At 42.1% G+C, this 18,037-nt stretch overlaps 1 protein-coding gene across 1 annotated transcript in view; it reads right to left on the reverse strand.

The window, feature by feature from the left end:
* GRXCR1 (glutaredoxin and cysteine rich domain containing 1) overlaps window positions 1-18,037 on the reverse strand; it is a gene marked incomplete at both ends in the record, with an annotated part of 83,695 nt that overhangs the window by 21,157 nt on the left and 44,501 nt on the right. The window contains one exon of the mRNA XM_082249520.1: window positions 3,194-3,433. Within this exon, the coding sequence (XP_082105646.1) occupies window positions 3,194-3,433 (240 nt within the window). The remainder of the gene's footprint in view (window positions 1-3,193; window positions 3,434-18,037) is intronic.

The following is an 18,037-nucleotide window of genomic DNA, read 5'->3' on the forward strand; positions in this document are numbered from 1 at the left end:
GTCATCCTACCCTCCTCTTGTACTGTCGCTCATACTATCCCCCCTACACTGCCACTAATTTCACCCTCTCTTCACACTGCCACTGATCCCATCCAACCCCCCCCCCAGTACTGCCACTGATTTCACCCCCCCAGCACTGCCACTGATCCCATCACCCCCACCAGCACTGCTAATCATCCCAACTACTGGCTTGCACTGCCACTCAACTTATCCCCCCATCACTGCCACTCACCCCACCCCCCACACTGCCACTGATCCCACCCTGTCACTGATCCCATCAAACCCCCCCCCCCCCCAGCACTGCCACTCATCCCAACAAACCACCAGCAATGCCACTCATCCCATCTCCCCTCACTGCCACTTATCCCACCCTCCTTCCACACTGCCACTGATCCCATCCAATCCCCCCCCCCCTACTCCAGCACTGCCACTCATTCCTTACCACCCCTCCCCCCCCAGCATTGACACTTAATTCACACAACCCCTCCCCAGCACTGCCACTCAATTCACACCCCCTCCTCAGCACTGCCACTCATTCCTTCCCCCCCCAGCACTGCCACTCAATTCACACACCCTCTCCCCAGCACTGCCACTCAATTCACACCCCCTCCCCCAGCACTGCCACTCATTCCTTCCCCCCCAGCACTGCCACTGAATTCACCCCTCCCCCCCAGCACAGCCACTCGATTCATCCCCCCAGTACTGCCACTGATCACACCCCCCCCCTCCCCAGTCACCAATGGGTTAGCGGTAAAAATGTGCAGTAACCTCTAGCAATCAGTGAGCAGTGACTGCAATTAATCAGTGACTGTAACAGGCTAAATAGAACTAAAAGACAGTGAGGAACCGTTAGCTGTCATTATTTGTAATTTGGTTTAAATAAAAAAAACAAAAAGGCTGTCTAAAATGCCCGGGCCTATTTTTTGTCCCAGTCCGGGCCTGCTCCAGACGGATGGAAAATAGGGTTTCTATCTGTCTGGATTTCACGGACAGGATCGGATCAGAGGACAGCGGGTGTCAGCCAACATCACCGCTGACATCCGCTGCCCTATAGAGGTGCATGGAGCATCCGATCAGGTCTGAAAAACTGACAGGCGGATCTGATTGGAAAGCCCATGTGAAAGGGGCCTTGGCCTCACTGGCCAATTAGAAGGTATGGAAAATTCTTGCTCCATGCTTCCAAACATAAAAACTGAACAGATGCTGATATTATTTAACAAAAGAGGGGAGAAGCCCCCTTTTCTTATTTAGTAGTGATCAGTTCTCTGATCCCACCTAACTGTGATGGACAGCAAAGAGAACATGAGAGCTGGAGTTGCATGCTCCAATCTCTCTGCGGTCTCCAACCCTGCTGGGCTCAGAGTAGAAGGGCAGAAGAGTATTGTTAACCCTGCAGACTCTGCCTGTGTAGTGTAATTGCTGCACAAAAAGAGAGAGGGGTGGGAGCTGTCTTCTTATAGCTTGCATCTCATATGCCGGGGTCACACCTGGCGGAAATCTATGACAGTTTTCTATATGGATAACTTTTGTATTCCCTCTGTTAATTAGAAGCAGAGCTGCGCTAGTTTCTTTTTCACTCTAACGGCTTAGATAATGTGGTGCACCCCATTCCAGATACTTTACTGTGTCATTATAATAGTGCAGGAACTTTAGGTAATTTCCCAGATGCAAAGATACAGAGGAATGCAGTAGGCATGTGCAGGAACCTCTGGGCACACAGAATCTCTTTAACTGATTTCAGAACTCACATAAACTGTTCCTAATATCGTGCTGTCCCAAGTCTCTCTCTCTGCTGCAATGCACCCCTCAGAATAAGTTTAGGAAATTGCAAGGATTGCATTTTCAAGGATTAACCTTCAATTTCTAAATTTCAAAACTGTAAAAGCGGCTAACAGATTCACCAACCAGTAAAAACTCCTCTAGATAATATACTACCTCCACAATCACATACAGTAAATCTTGAAGAACTGCATATAAAGTACTTGTGTGTGTCAATAACTTCCATGTACTGTATGCACACAAAATATTATGACGGCTCATCCAGAAACAGGTTAATTTAGCGATAAAGCTTATAAACTTTTGTTTCATTTGTTTTGTCTCATATACCTAGTGCAAACAGTTTGGGCAAGAAACACAATAACCTTTGATTTTTCAGCTCTAAAAAGTTAAAACCAATTTTATATTTGTGCCCATTTACTGGACGAAAAATGAACGAACGGAACAAATTACAGATTTTCGAATGATTTTTTGGCTAGTGTATGGCCAGCATACTGTAAGTGTGGTTGCATGTACTATTCCTTTAATGTATAGTGATCATTGTAGACTGCAAACTGAGCCCCCGGAGCACTTCCAGCTACACTGACAGTTGCATCACTGGAAGTGATATCACTAGCTTTCAGTAACCACACCCACTTGCTGCTTTTGGACTCAGCAGGAAGAGGAATTGAAGTCATGTGACAGCACTAAATACTGCAAAATAAAGGTAGAAAAACTGGGATTTTTTTATTTTACAAATAAGGCTGAACTCAGCTGACAAGAATGATTGCAGGGTAAAAATTTAAGGTATTAGGCTGTACTTCTGCTTTAAATAGATTTTGCGAATATTCGATAACTTGACGTATGTTATTTAAAAGTACTTCAAAATTTTGTTTATACCATTCAAGTTTGAAAATGAATGGACTTTACTGAACAAAAAAGATGAACACTGTTGGAAATTAGAAAAAATAGTTTCAACCTACTCCTACAAACTTTCTTATCACTGTCCCTTTTAATAAATAAAAAAAAAAACGAAACCATTCAAAAATGTTATTTAATGCCTAACCCCCCTGGCACCCACCGCACACAAATATGAGGCTTCTCCGTGGGTGGGTGGGCCGTGTCGCAGAGCGGCTGTATATTTGCATGCATTAGTGCAAATACAGCTGTTATGAGAGCGCGCTTCCTGCGGGCTCCCGACACAGGTACCGGTGGCTAGCAGAAAGCTAACAGACAGCCAATCATGTGCCATGATCATAAACCCCGCCCTGCCTCCCGGGATTATAAACCCCTTAAAGGGCCTGGAGGCACCGGCTCCAAGGGTTAACATAGTTAAAGTTTAATTTAAATACATTGATTTGTTCTGTCTTGTGTTGGGTGAAAAAGTTTAAAAGCCATAAAACGTAACAAAAATCATACTATCATTATAGCAACTCACCCCGAGATAATGACCATCAATGAATACAACGGGCAGAGATGGCAATTCCGATACCCGGCGACATCTATCATCCAGCTCTTTTCCATAATCACCATTCAGAGCAATATTCTTCTCTTCAAACTTTACTCTGTGATTCTGAAAGATCTTCCTCACCATTTCACACCTTTCAAATGTGTTTCTCACCACACGCAGACTGGTAGTGTAGATCACTATCCGCCCATATTCCAGTGTGGTAGAGGCCTGCAAGACATCAACAATACTAATGTCAGGAACAGTACACATGCTGTATATGCAATAAGAGAGAAGAATAACGCACAAAACACAGTAGCCAATAGTCAACCATCTTGCGTTTATTCAACTGCTCTAACCCAGTAAAAGGGGAAAATGTATAGGCTAATGTCTATTGTCAGTAAATGCAAAATTATGATTTAATAGCCTGCATAGGCTGGATATGCTCTAGGCATGGCATTTTATTATTCTGTATTCAAGGTGTAGTTCACCTTAAAGTGGTGTTAACATAATAAAAACATCCAATCCCCTCTGTAACATAACGTTATGTGCCCCTGTGTCTGTGTTATATACTGTAAATAAATATGCCAATCTGTACCTATCTAGGAGTGTCTCCCGGCACTCACTTGACTCCTCGGCTCTCTCCTCTGCCCGGCTGACAGCTATAGCTGGTGGGGAGGAGCACTCATGCTGACATCAGCTGGAGAGGAGGGGAGGAGAGAGAGCCGAGGAGTCGCATGAGCGCTGGGAGATGCTCTAATAAAGGTACAGATCGGCATATTTTTTATATGTAGCACTGCCCTCTTGGGGGTTGCTTGTAGTTGCATGTTCTTCTGTGCCGCTTTGACCCTGTAAACTGTCCAGCTCTCCTGACACTCTAGATTCAGACGTGTTGTGTATACCTTTGAATGACACAATGCAAATCTGTTTTAACTCTTTAGATTTACTTTACTCAAAAGGAAGGTTTAAATGAGATATTATTTAACTAGGCTCTAGGTAAACCACCAGGACTTAGTTGAAATAATACTAAGAGAGCAGTTAAATAACCAGTTATAGTAACAAGCAAATAACACCGATATACACAGTATCAGACAGTAAGTGAATGAATCTCTCAGAAAACTATGAATTGCTAGAAGAAATACTCCTACTAGAGGGGAACCCCAGGCTGGCCTATAGTACCTGTATCCTAATCAGAGATGAGGTAATCTAGATACCAGTAGTGTATCCCCTATGAAAGCAATAAAATATCAATGTTCACAATGCAAGGCCTTGCTATTATCTTACCCGGCAGTTGGAGCTCAAAGAACAAATGATTCCCAAGTGTAGCACAGCGTGAGACAGGCAAGGCAAGATAGCTGGTTCTAATTAATCATAATCCACTAACTGATCCAAATGTATGGTGTCTGTATACAGTGTTCAAGAGATGCTGTAGCAATTGATAACTAGACTTTGAGCAGGTGCTCTCTCACCAATCCTAATGACCCTCTTATAACTCCTGGAAGAACAAGCAAAGTCACCTCTTCACGCTGTGAGACACTGAGATGGCTGTGCTCTGCTGATTCAGTTAGTCTCAGCGACTCTGATCAGTGATGCTTCAGGGATGTCCACGACGTAGCGTCTGCCCCACCTGGGTTGAGTCTGCAGGTGGCTGGGTGGCGTGCAGTAGGCCACAGTCCTCTCTCTCTCTGCGGGGGACCGATGCACACATGATGGATCCCGGGAAGCAAGAGAGCGCGGGCCTGGTTAGCAGATCCCCTTATAGTTTCTCTCACAATTCTCCCCTGGAGCGAATGGCCTGCTGGGAGGCGTAGTCCACAAACAGTTTAGCAGTGCAGTAATATCTTTTAGAACACTACAGTTCCCACAATGCTCTCTTCCAGTCTCAGGAGTATGATGCATGAAGATCCAAGACCAACACTAGGGGAGCACAGAGACAGTCTGAGCGCAGAGAATAAGTCTGCAGTGTCAGATAAATGTAGGGGTTGGGATGTTTTTATTGTAGTTATTTTAGCAGCAGGACGGGAGGGGGCGGCTCTGACACAGAGCAGACGAGCAGGGAGGGAAGGGCAGGGGGGGAGGGGGGAGGAGAGGACAGAGCAGGGCTGCGGATGATTGAGGAACATAATCTGACCATGATGTCAGGACTCAGCAGCCAGGATAAACCATGGTCAGTTTACAGGGGGGAGTGTAAAGCCAGGCAGGATCAGCCAAGTTTTTTAGGTGATAGAAGGGGTCAAATTACACAGCACAAGCACTATGCTGTTATTTATGCTTAAGGGAACAGGATCTGTTTTTTTGGGGGGTTTTTTAAGGGCTACAAACACTTTAATTATTAACCTGTCACAATTTTCAGTATTTTAAATTTTTGGAAACATCATTTATTAGTAAATGGCTACATCATATGATGAGGAATAAAGCACTTAAGGTAATACTGAACATAACATTTTTCATTGTGGATACAGTCCCATTTGGAAGGCTTCCCTTCACTTCCTGTCCCATAGCCATAACAGGAATTGAGCGGAAATCACTCCAAACTGAGGGAAATCCTTGATAGTCACTAGGGTCACTTGATATATGTAATGTTAAAAGTGAAAAAAAGTGCAATGCTATGATATAAAGGAACTGCAACAGTTCTCAATACAAAGGAAAAGAACAAATAAGGTAAATAGACATTCAATTCTGTAAATGAATGCAATTAAAAGTTCATAATGAAGTTCCAACGGTAAGTGCAAGTTGGATAATCCAAAACGAGAAGGTGAATCCTGATAATGATGTCCCGTCACCAACACCAAATAAAAAATGCGCTCACCAGACGTTGTTGACCCAAAATACCATATAGCATGAGGGTCAAAAGAGCTCTTAGGGTGATGTAGGATTCCTTAAAATGAATTTATTAAAAAAGGGAAGAAACACTCACAAACATTCCAGTGGTAGAGGCAGAAAAAGGCTGGTCAAATCCTTTGAGAATGTCCTGTGGGACGAAATGCATCAGGATCGTGCTTGTATAGCCAGACTTGCATTTTTTTCTGCCTCTACCACTGGAATGTTTGTGAGTGTTTCTTCCCTTTTTTAATAAATTTATTATTGGGGTTTTACACTATGTTTGTTTCCTTTTGTTTACTTCCATATGGGTCTGGATAATTGTGAGTCATCCTTTCCATTCACCCTGCTGGATACACACCTGGGAGACATCCGTGGTTGCAGTTCGCTTTAAGGAATCCTACATCAACCTAAGAGCTCTTTTGACCCTCATGCTATATGGTATTTTGGGTCAACAATGTCTGGTGAGCGCATTTTTTATTTGGTGTTGGTGACGGGACATCATTATCAGGATTCACCTTCTCGTTTTGGATTATCAAACTTGCACTTACCATTGGAACTTCATTATGAACTTTTAATTGCATTCATTTACAGACTTGAATGTCTATTAACCTTATTTGTTATTTTCCTTTGTATTGAGAACTGTTGCAGTTCCTTTATATCATAGCGCTGCACTTTTTTTCACTTTTTATATTTTCATCAACCTATTTGTCAGTTGTTTGTGCTAGCAGCTTATATACGGATTGGTTAGCACAGTTTATGCACTTTTTCACTTATATGTAATTTTTCCTGTTCTGGTGGCAACTTAAAATCTCAAATTCTTTTTCACTTTTGCTTTGGTGATAATGGTCATCGAGACAAATAGGTATAATAGGACCTGATTCTACTGGCTTGAATATACCTGCACTAACGAATTTGGATGTATTTTTTTCAGGGCAGTCTTCTTCTTTTACAATGGGCTATGAGGTCCATTCAGACATGTAAGCAGATTTGAGAATACCAGCCGTTTGTTGACAGGTGGACACTGAAGTCTGCCCAATAACCTCCCCCACCCCCCCACCCCAACCCCAACCACAACCCCAACCCAAAACAATACCCCTCCCATTTAGTTTTTCCTTTTTTGTTTGTTTGTGGACCTAGGAGTGACATGTTGAGTTTTGCTTTAGATGGGTGAAAGGTACAGGGAAGTGGTCACCATTGGGAGACACAAGTGGAACCATCCTCACAGCTTGCTGTTGTGGGTGGTGACTAGACTGGTTATTTACACTACTGGGCGGGTGCTAATTGTTCCGTGTTAACATTATTTTCATAATTGCCTGTGTAGCACCCTCCTAGGTAGGTGCTAGGGGGAAGCATATGGGTGGCCCTGTCTGCATATCAGGAGGGTCTGATCATCTGTTAGGCTGTCATGTGCTTTCCATGGTGTCTGCTAGTCTAGTCTAGGTAGTCTCCCCACTGTGTCCAATGAGGGTTCTTATTGGACAGTCGAGGAAACCTAGCCAATAGTACACCAGGGCTTGTATCTATCCCAGAAGGCAGATTCTGCCGCAATGCATCCTGGGATGGGGTATAAGTCTGAGGGGGGCACATGACAGAGCGTCTTTGGCAGGAAGCAGAGTCCCAGGAGGAGGGTGACGGCTGTCTCGCCTCCTGTCAGCTCAAGTGAGAGTGTCCTGGGTGGTCGGCCTAGAGGACGAAGGTTGAGCTGGGCTGCAGAGAGGGATCCAGAGTGCTGTAGACCGAGTGGAGCTGCTGAGCAGAAGTTTTGGGGAAAGCAGTATCGTGAGTACTTGAGACTGCCCAGGGGTCTGCCTAGGAGAGAGGACCACTCCAGAAGGTCAAGGGTCCAGGATCCAGGAGCCAGCTAACCTGAAGAGAAGGTTTAGAGAAAGGGGGTGCCAGTGTTGAATCCCTGAAGATAAGAGAGAGAAAGGGGGTGCCAGTGTGGGCCCTGAAGTGTTTAGCAGTGCAGCAGCAGTACAAGTAGCTGACTCAGCAAGGAGTGCTTAGGGAGCTAAAAAAAAAGGACTTCTTTGTGAGAAAGCAGTTCAAGGTCGGTTTGGAGTTAACAGGCAGCAAGCCAGCGTTAACCAGCGTCAACCGGCGTTGACTGGCATCTAGTCAGCGTCAAGTCAGCGCCAAGAAGTGTTTTCAGTTGCCCCTAGAAAATTGTGCATAGTTGAGCCAGAGGAGTATTCCACTCATTCCCTTCTCCCATCCAAGTTCTCAAATAAACCTAAAAACCCAAAGATACTGGACTGATCATTGTCTCAGCACTCACACTTGAAGGAGCATGCACTAGGGTACTTTTGTTGCACCCAATGGCCAAGGGGGACCCATATCCAGCACGACGGCTGGGAATCCTGCTACACCTGTATATAAGGTGCTTTTTTCTCCCTGATTCTATGTTCATACTTTTTGTACACCCACTTTTCGGGTGGCCTGTAATGTATTTTGATTTTGGTAGTTTGCCCCTATGTAAAAACCATAAAAAGCCTTTTCATAACAAAAAAATAAAAATAAAGAATGCATAAAAAAAGACAAATAGGGAAGGTGAATCTCCCTAACAGGGACACAGGCAGCAATTTAAACCTGTTCTTATCCCTTTTCATTCTCCTCTATCTTCAGTTAAACTTTAACCACTTGCCAACAACCTACCGCAGATATACGGCGGCAGGCTGGCTCGGCTGTGCGAACCAACGTATGAGTTACCCCCCACATCATAAGGAAGCGTGGAAGCTGATCCACGGGACCGGCGGCCGCGACTGCTGCCGACACCCGAGATCGCTCCCCGCTGAGAGAGAATAACAGTCTGCTGTTGTAAACACAGCAGACCGTTGTTCTCTCTGAAATAAACACAGAGAGCCTGTGATCCTCCTCTTTAGGATCACAGGTCTCTGTGTTGATTCCACAAGTCCCATCCCCCATACAGTTAGAAAATACCTCCTAGGCTCACATTTAACCCTTTGATGACCCCTGGGTTAACCCCTTCCCCTGGTAGAAAAGACAAAAAAGAAAAAGAAGGGGTTTTTACTACTTAACCCCTTCCCCGCCAGTGTCATTATTACAATAGCAGTGCATATTTTTAGCACCGATTACTGTAGTACTGTAATTACACTGGTCCCCCCAAAAGTGTAAAAAATGTCAGTTAGGGGTCTGATCTGTCCGCAATTTCGCAGTCCCGCTAAAAATCGCAGATCGCCGCCACTACTAGTTGAAAAAAAAAATGACATAAATCTTTACCCTAGTTTGTAGACGCAATAACTTTCGCACGTACCGATCAAAATACGCTTATTGGGATTTTTTTTTACCAAAAATGTGTAGCAGAATACAAATTGGCCTAAAATGGTGAAAAAATATGATTTTTAAATTTTTATTATTGGGAATGTTATATAGCAGAATGTGAGAAATAATGTTTTTTTTTTTCAGAATTGTTGCTCTTTTTTGTTTATAGCGCAAAAAAATAAAAACAGGTGATCAAATTACACCAAAAGAAAGCTCTATTTGTGGGAACAAAAAGGACATCAATTTGATTTGGGTACAGCATCGCACGACTGCGCAATGGTTAAATCTGGCTAGTCTGTACTTATAGACACACTTTAAAGACCTGCTATATATCGAAAAAATAATTTTAAGCACAAAAATGTGTCAGGGGTGAAAGTAAAAAAGAAATTGAGATTTTGTGTGGCCATCAGAACAGGAAAAATTACATATATCAAGTGACTATCAGGAATTTCCCTAAGTTTGGGGGGATTTCCCCTCACTTCCTGTTAAGGCTATGGGACAGGAAGTAAAGGGAAGTCTTCCAAATGTGACTTTATCCACAATAAAAAATGTTGTGTCCCCCCCCCCCCCCCCCCGTAAAGGAGAATTATATAAAGAAAAAAAAAATGATTGTTTAAACCCACAAGTGCTTTTTCTTTATCAATACTATTCATTTATATTGGATTTTGGAATTTACAAATGCAGCAATTGAGAAATTGGATGAAAGGTTTAGCACTTGGAAACACTTTTTGAAAGATGAATAGTGCATTTTATATACAACTATACAGATCAAACCAAATGAGGGACTAATGGTGAGGAAAGAGGGACTTTGTTCTGAATGAATATTACATATATCAATTGACCCTGGTGACTATCAGGGATTTTTTCAGTTTGGAGGGATTTCCTCTCACTTCCTGTTATGGCTATGGGACAGGAAGTGAAGGTAAGTCTTCCAAATGGGACTCGATCCACAGTGAAAAAATGTTGCATTCAGTTCTACTTTGAAAAGTAACTCCACTTTCATGTGAAGAAAAAAAAATAGGAAAAATAAATAAATAATAATAATATAGCATGTACAATTGCGACACAAATCATATTGTAATTGAATATAACAAACACAACACTCCACTCAAATCCCAAATGGAATTCAGAATAAAGTATTAGTAGCGCAGACACAAATGATAGCATATGATACACTTCATTTATAAAAAACAGTCGATCATATAAAATGACATTTCCAAAAATAAAGATGCTTGTAAAAGTTCATATGAGCAAGATCACTTCAAAAGCCCAATCCACCAAAATACTAGACACCGATGTGTGACCAGAAACACCAGAAAAGTTGATTCATCCACCGCCGTGACATTAAGTGAGGATGGCAACTCACCGGATATAGTGGCCCACCCGCTCTCACAAGTAAGGCTAACAAGCGTATGGATGCTGATAATCAAAAAGCCGGTTATACTCTTATTCGCCCGTCTCAACCCTGGATCTTAACAGCCAGAGGATCCTTGCACCTTTATACGTCCATGCTCATCCGACCATCCATAAATGGCTCAGCAGCAAGAAAAGATAAAGGACGCACTAGTGTGATATTGCTTAAAAACAAATACATTTATTCATCACACCAAACAATAAGAAATGCACTCACAAACAAACTCCTGTTTCATATGCAGCATTGCACAGCATCATGGTCACTAAGGAGCACTGTTGCGGGCGATACCGCCAACCCTCACCCTCTCCGCGCTGATGATAGGCTTCTGGAGTTGCTCCGCTCGTGTCCCCCAGTGACTTCTGGTACGCCGTAGGTTCACGCACTGACGCGTTTCGTCATTTCCGACTTTGTCAAAGGGCGTGAACCCACGGCGTGGCGTCCAGAAACTTGTAGGCAGGTACTGACACTGCTGCTGTTTAATTTCTCGCATAGCACGCCCCCTTAAGCTAATATCCTAAGGCGTATGGATAGACAGAGTTACTTCCGCCCCAGCAAGGAAATGACAAGGGCAGAATATAATAACCAAGATACGTGTCAATATTAAAATATTCAATTAAAGGAGCCCAATCCTGAGGTCCACTGACAAAAATTGTGCTATTAATATGTGAGAACTAGGGAGATTGTGCATTTTCAGCAGACTCCTTCAGCGTGTCAGTATTTATATGCCACATCCAGTAAACACAATTATATATTTGAAAGAGTGTATCAATGTGCCTTAATGAAATATTAAATTTCATGATACATTTCAGCTAGTGCCCACTTTCCAATGGAATGTGGTCCCTTGCAATTACATATTAAACACATCTCATTCATCCTGGACACTTAACAGTTAGGTTCCGCATACAGATTACAGACACATTGGTAAGTGTTTACATATTTAACACATCTCATTCATCCTGGACACTTAACTTTTGCATATGGATTACAGACACATTGACAATTACTTACATATTAACACATCAGACAGCTGAGCAGAGACGGAACGGCCCTTCCACAAAAGCAATTTCAGACACACTACACCCCACATTTACAGCAATATGTTAGGAAAAACAAAAGCCTTTTCATGTATTGTTTTAGTAGATATATTCTATTGTTAAACTGACCCATGGATTGTACACTAGTTTGAACTGGTTTTTCCCTCTCAAATGTCCCATAAATATGTGAGCCGAAATGAAATAAATCAGATGTATCCTCATGAAGCTTAAGTGCTGTATGTCTTTACATCTCCTGGCCAGCAGAAGGAAAATTCACTACACAGGGGAGTTAGAACTGAAGGGTCTTAGGTCCGGGACCTAAATGCAAAATCATCTTGCAATTGCCTCCTGACGTAAATGAGCTAACAATATTAAATACTAATACATAATGTGTATCAACTAATTTTACATATACAAAAAATAATCAAAACACTACATAAATATGTTGCCATGGTGATAGATTATTAATTGTAAAACCACATATTAAGATATAAATTAATTAATCTCAGTTCTAACAAACTGAAATTCCATAAATATAGTTAAAAGATTTTAGTAAAAAATTAAATATAAAATATAAAAATTATATAAACAATAAATAAATAGACAAGGAACCTATTACAAACCCATATATTGGATTGCAAACATTAAATAAGAATAATATAAATGGCACCATAATTCGTTTACACAACAGTAGGACCACCACTGTTCATCCTGAAACTCCATTCACACCAGCCCGACTTGTCAGGCGATTTGTCAGCCTGACAAGTCGCGCTCCCTCGCGGTCCATTGACTGCTACAGGACCCGCTCTAATAGGAGCGACACAAGTCGCTCAGACTTAGAAAAAGGGTCCTGTACTATTTCGGGGCGACCTCGGAGCGACTTGCATAGACTTCCATTATGTGAAGTCCATGCAAGTCGCTCCGAAGTTGTGGTGCATGGGAATGCACAAGTAGCCCCCGAAGTAGTACAGAGTCATGCCGCCCCAGTGTGAACTGAGTCTTAATGTACTACTGATCACTAATGAAACAGTTGAGGTCAATGTTCAGCCCTTTGGGGTCCAGGGCCTGGGTGAGGAAAATCCACTTGGTTTCACACTTGGATAGTTCCCTCACCCAGTTTGCACCCCTCCAAGAGGGGGTAACCCTTTCAATCCCCCAAAAATGTAGTCCATGGGGGTCATTGAATGTTAATAAAAATGACCTTTCCTTTTCAATCTGCAGTCGCTGTAATTTTCTGTAAAGTGCAATATAATATGGCTATCTGGAGGTGCTCTGTACACAGAATGTGAACTTACCATCCCCCAGAAACATAATTTCCTGCTTGTGTGATTGGCTCACTGATTTTCCCAGAAGTTTGCCTAAGATACAAGTCAGAAAGAGGGACAGAGGGATTTTGTTCTGAATCAGGGACTGTCCCTCGAAATTAGGGACAGTTGGCAGCTATGCACAGGATGTGAGAGGATCTGCTGCAAGTTCTGCATGGAGGAAGTAAATTGGTAAGGAATCCAAAGAACAGCTTTATCAGTTCCCAAACAGTTTGGTTGATCTTAACCACTTGCCGACTGCCCACTGCATATATACTGCAGCAGGCTGGCTCGGCCACGCGAATCGCCATACCTGTACGGTGAACCGCGAGAGCGCTTCTGGGGGCAAACGCACTCCCGGTGGCACGCTCCCACCCCCACTAGGCATCAGGGATGCCGATCCACAGGACTGATGGCTACCACTGCCGCCGGGCACCCGCGATCGCTCCCCGCTGAGAGAGAACACCGGTCAGCTGTTGTAAACACAGCAGACCGTTGTTGTTTCTGAAATGATCACAGAGCTCATGTGATCCTCCTATATAAGAACACAAGTCTCTGTGATCATTTCACAAGTCCCTCCCCCCCCACAGTTAGAAAACACTCCCCTAGGCTCACACCTAACACTTTGATCACCCCTAGGTTAACCCTTTCCCTGCCAGTGTCATTAGTACAGTAACAGTGCATATTTTTTAGCACTGATTACTGTAGTATTGTCACTGATCCCCCCAAAAGTGTCAAAAATGTCAGTTAGGGGTCCGATCTGTCCACCGCAATGTCGCATTCCCGCTAAAAATCACAGATCGTCGCCATTACTAGTAAAAAAATAAATACATAAATAAAAATGACATAAATCTTTCCCTTAGATTTTAGACGCGATAACTTTTGCGCAAACCAATCAAAATACGCTTAATGGGATTTTTTTTTTACCAAAAATAAGTAGCAGAATACAAATTGGCCTAAAAGGATGAAAACAATTGATTTTTAATTTTTTGGGGGGGAATGTTATATAGCAGAATGTGAAAAATATTGTTTGTTTGTTTTTTCCAGAATTGTCCCTCTTTTTTTGTTTATAGCGCAAACAATAAAAAAAAAACGCGCTTGTGATCAAATACCACCAAAAGAAAGCTCTATTTGTGGGGGAAAAATATATCAATTTTATTTAGGTACAGCTTCGCACGACCGCGCAATTTTCCATTAAAGTAACGCAGTGCCGAATTGCAAAAAATGTCCTGGTCATTAAGGGGACAAATCCTTCCAGTCCAGAACTGGTTAATAAATGATATGGTGCAGCATTACTGAACATTTTTGGTTGATCTAGTGAAGCAAAAACTTGATCTTTGGCAAATATCTGATTGTAATTAAATTCTGAGTTCGGGTAAAAGGTATGTTCCTATGACAGTGCTGTGAGGATGAATTGTGGGAGGTATGAAAGAGGAGAAACAATACAAGACATAGAAAAATTTGAAAAAAGAGCCACAGATATTGTGCCTGAGGCTGGAGAGCAGAGGATCTGACTGCTACTCATGTGCTGTTGACCTCTTGGTTTTCAGGTCACTCAATCTGGTAAGTAGGTGCGGTTTGTCTTTGGAGGTGTAGCACTGGATCTGCATCGTGGATTGCTGGCACTTAAAGTACTCATATTAGAAAGACTCACAATATTAGATTGCATTTATATGCTAATTATTATTATTTTGTTTTGTGTTTGAGCAGTTATATCACTGAATGATGTCACTATATTTGTCAAAAGTTGTTTGGCATGATTTAAAGGGACAGCGCATCTATTTTTTTTATTATAATGTAAAAACTTGGATTGCGAGTAACTTGGTCTGTGAGTGTTTTACAAGATGAGCAAAATATTTGTTTAAATTTTACCTTCATAAATGAGCGAGGTCTTGCAATATGGGTAGGGTCATGTCCCATTTTAGTCAATGAGCGCTGTCTTATTTAGCACTAGTTTCCTGTACAACTTCAAGGTGACTTCTATCCAAATTGTGCCCATAGACTTTAGGGATCCTGCACACTGTAGCTAAAAAAAAAGCTGCTTTTACAGGCAATTGAGCTTTTATTTCAGCTTGAAGAAGTTTGTACTTTTTGGGCTCTTTTGCCAATATTTTTGAGCTTTTTTTAGAATCTTCGTGATCCCTTGAGCTTTTTTGAGCATAAGCGTTTTTTTTTTTTTCACAAATCTTCCCCTCAGCTAATTTTTCCTATTTTTTTCTTTGTGTGTTTTCCAGCTTCTTTCAGCTTTTTCATGCTCTTTCGCTCGTTTTTGTTCTATTTCGCACTTTTTTTGGGGCACTTAGGCGTCTTTTCTGTTCGAAAGCTCCTCTCTCAAAAACACAAGTTTGGTGGGGTTTTTTTTCTGCCTGTAAGAGCATATGCCTGTAAACTCCTGAAAAAGCCATAGTGTGCATGGACACATAGATTCTTCTATAAATGCCTATAGTGTGCATGGACACATAGATTCTTCTATAAATGCCTATAGTGTGCATGGACACATAGATTCTTCTATAAATGCCTATAGTGTGTATGGACACATAGATTCTCCTGTAAATGCCTATAGTGTGCATGGACAGATAGATTCTCCTGTAAATGCCTATAGTGTGCATGGACACATAGATTCTCCTGTAAATGCCTATAGTGTACATGGACACATAGATTCTCCTGTAAATGCCTATAGTGTGCATGGACACATAGATTCTCCTGTAAATGCCTATAGAGTGCATGGACACATAGATTCTCCTGTAAATGCCTATAGTGTGCATGGACACATAGATTCTCCTGCAAATGCCTATAGTGTGCATGGACACATAGATTCTCCTGTAAATGCCTATAGTTTGCATGGACACATAGATTCTCCTGTAAATGCCTATAGAGTGCATGGACACATAGATTCTCCTGTAAATGCATATAGTGTGCATGGACACATAGATTCTCCTGCAAATGCCTATAGTGTGCATGGACACATAGATTCTCCTGTAAATGCCTATAGTGTGCATGGACACATAGATTCTCCTGTAAATGCCTATAGTGTGCATGGACACATAGATTCTCCTGTAAATGTCTATAGTGTGCATGGACAGATAGATTCTCCTGTAAATGCCTATAGTGTGCATGGACACATAGGTTCTCCTGTAAATGCCTATAGTGTGCATGGACACATAGATTCTCCTGTAAATGCCTATAGTGTGCATGGACACATAGATTCTCCTGTAAATGCCTATAGTGCACATGGACACATAGGTTCTCCTGTAAATGCCTATAGTGTGCATGGACACATAGATTCTCCTGTAAATGCCTATAGTGTGCATGGACACATAGATTCTCCTGTAAATGCCTATAGTGCACATGGACACATAGGTTCTCCTGTAAATGCCTATAGTGTACATGGACACATAGATTCTCCTGTAAATGCATATAGTGTGCATGGACACATAGATTCTCCTGTAAATGCCTATAGTGTGCATGGACACATACATTCTCCTGTAAATGCCTATAGTGTGCATGGACACATAGATTCTCATTTTCATTGTGTTACATATTTGGTATAGATAGCGCACTCGTTTTCTTTCTTATTTACAATTACTTATCTCCCAGTGTTCAGGAAATCGTAGGTTCTGCCATCTATCAGATAGGGTAGCGCATCCTTCTAACACTTATACTATTTTATATGGACTATAGACTGAAGGATAAATGGTTGTGGGATGAATATTCTGAGTTTCCATTATTTCTTATGGGGAAATTCACTTTGATAAATGATTGCTTTATGTGAATTATGCTGGCAATCCAAGGTTTAACTGTACTTTTTTTTTTTTGTGTTTTGGTATCCTTACACTTTTTAGTGGGCATCATCCACTACACGCTTTGAATGTATTCATTTTGCATTATTTCACTAATTTCATTTTCACCAAGCACAAGGTGTTTTTTTATACAACAGTTCCATCTGTGCTCTCATGGCCATTCCAGTTAGTGTGGCTTGCTCCTTTGCTGCCTCCAACTGCATCCCTTGAATGGCACTCTCTCACACACACTGAGAGGCCCCAAACTTTATCAGGCACCTGTGACCTTTCAGCCAGGTGCAATCCTGAAGTGGAGTCTCTCATCATAGACTGAGCTAGCAGTGCAGAGACAGATAGTATTTCTGATGTCATCGAAAGGACTACTTCGAAAGTTTGGCCCTGCCCGTCTCTCTCCTGATTGGCTAACTGACTTTGATAGCCGTGGGAGCCAATGGGGGCATGGCTGTGTCTCAGTCAGTCAGGAGGGAGAGTCCCGGATAGCCAAGGGACTCGTGGACATTGCTGGACAGAGATAGGGCTCAAATAAGTATTAGAGGGTGCTACACACAGAAGGCTTTTTATCTTAATGCATAGAATGCATTAGGATAAAACAAACCTGACTTTACAACTCCTTGAAAGAAACAGACACATAGATGTTTAAAGACTATCCAAACCCAAAAGCAAAAACGTAAGATGTTATCATAACTTACCAAATCTTAGATGTGGCTTCATTTGTTTTCTTCTCTCTCTTTATTTTCACCTGGTGATCTGGTCAGTAAATCTGTTATTTTTCAACTTCTTTTAATAGACCAGGCTGGGCAGTTAGAGGGTTGAGACAAAACATTTACCACCGATGGCTGATATAATGGTCAGCTTTTATTCATTTATGTAAAACCTTTATCCCAAAAGAAACAAAATAACTATTGATGCAACTGATTAAAAAGAGTAAGCTGGATTTCGACTTTAATGTGTTAGTCAAGTCAGTGGCGTACCTACAGCATCTGGCACCCGGGGCGGATCCGATATCTGGTACCCCCCCCCCCCCAACTTTAAAATGTAAAAACACCCACAAAAAAATTGTAATGTGTTCAAGAATATTTTTTGCACAAATTTCACAGCCCCCATCACAGTGCCCCTTGCAGTCTGCCCTCCATCTCTCTAATCACAGTTCCCCCTTTTGCACTCTCTGTCTCCCTTGC

This window comes from Pelophylax lessonae, assembly GCF_965119305.1.
Source record: "Pelophylax lessonae genome assembly, chromosome: 1".
Taxonomy (NCBI): domain Eukaryota; kingdom Metazoa; phylum Chordata; class Amphibia; order Anura; family Ranidae; genus Pelophylax; species Pelophylax lessonae.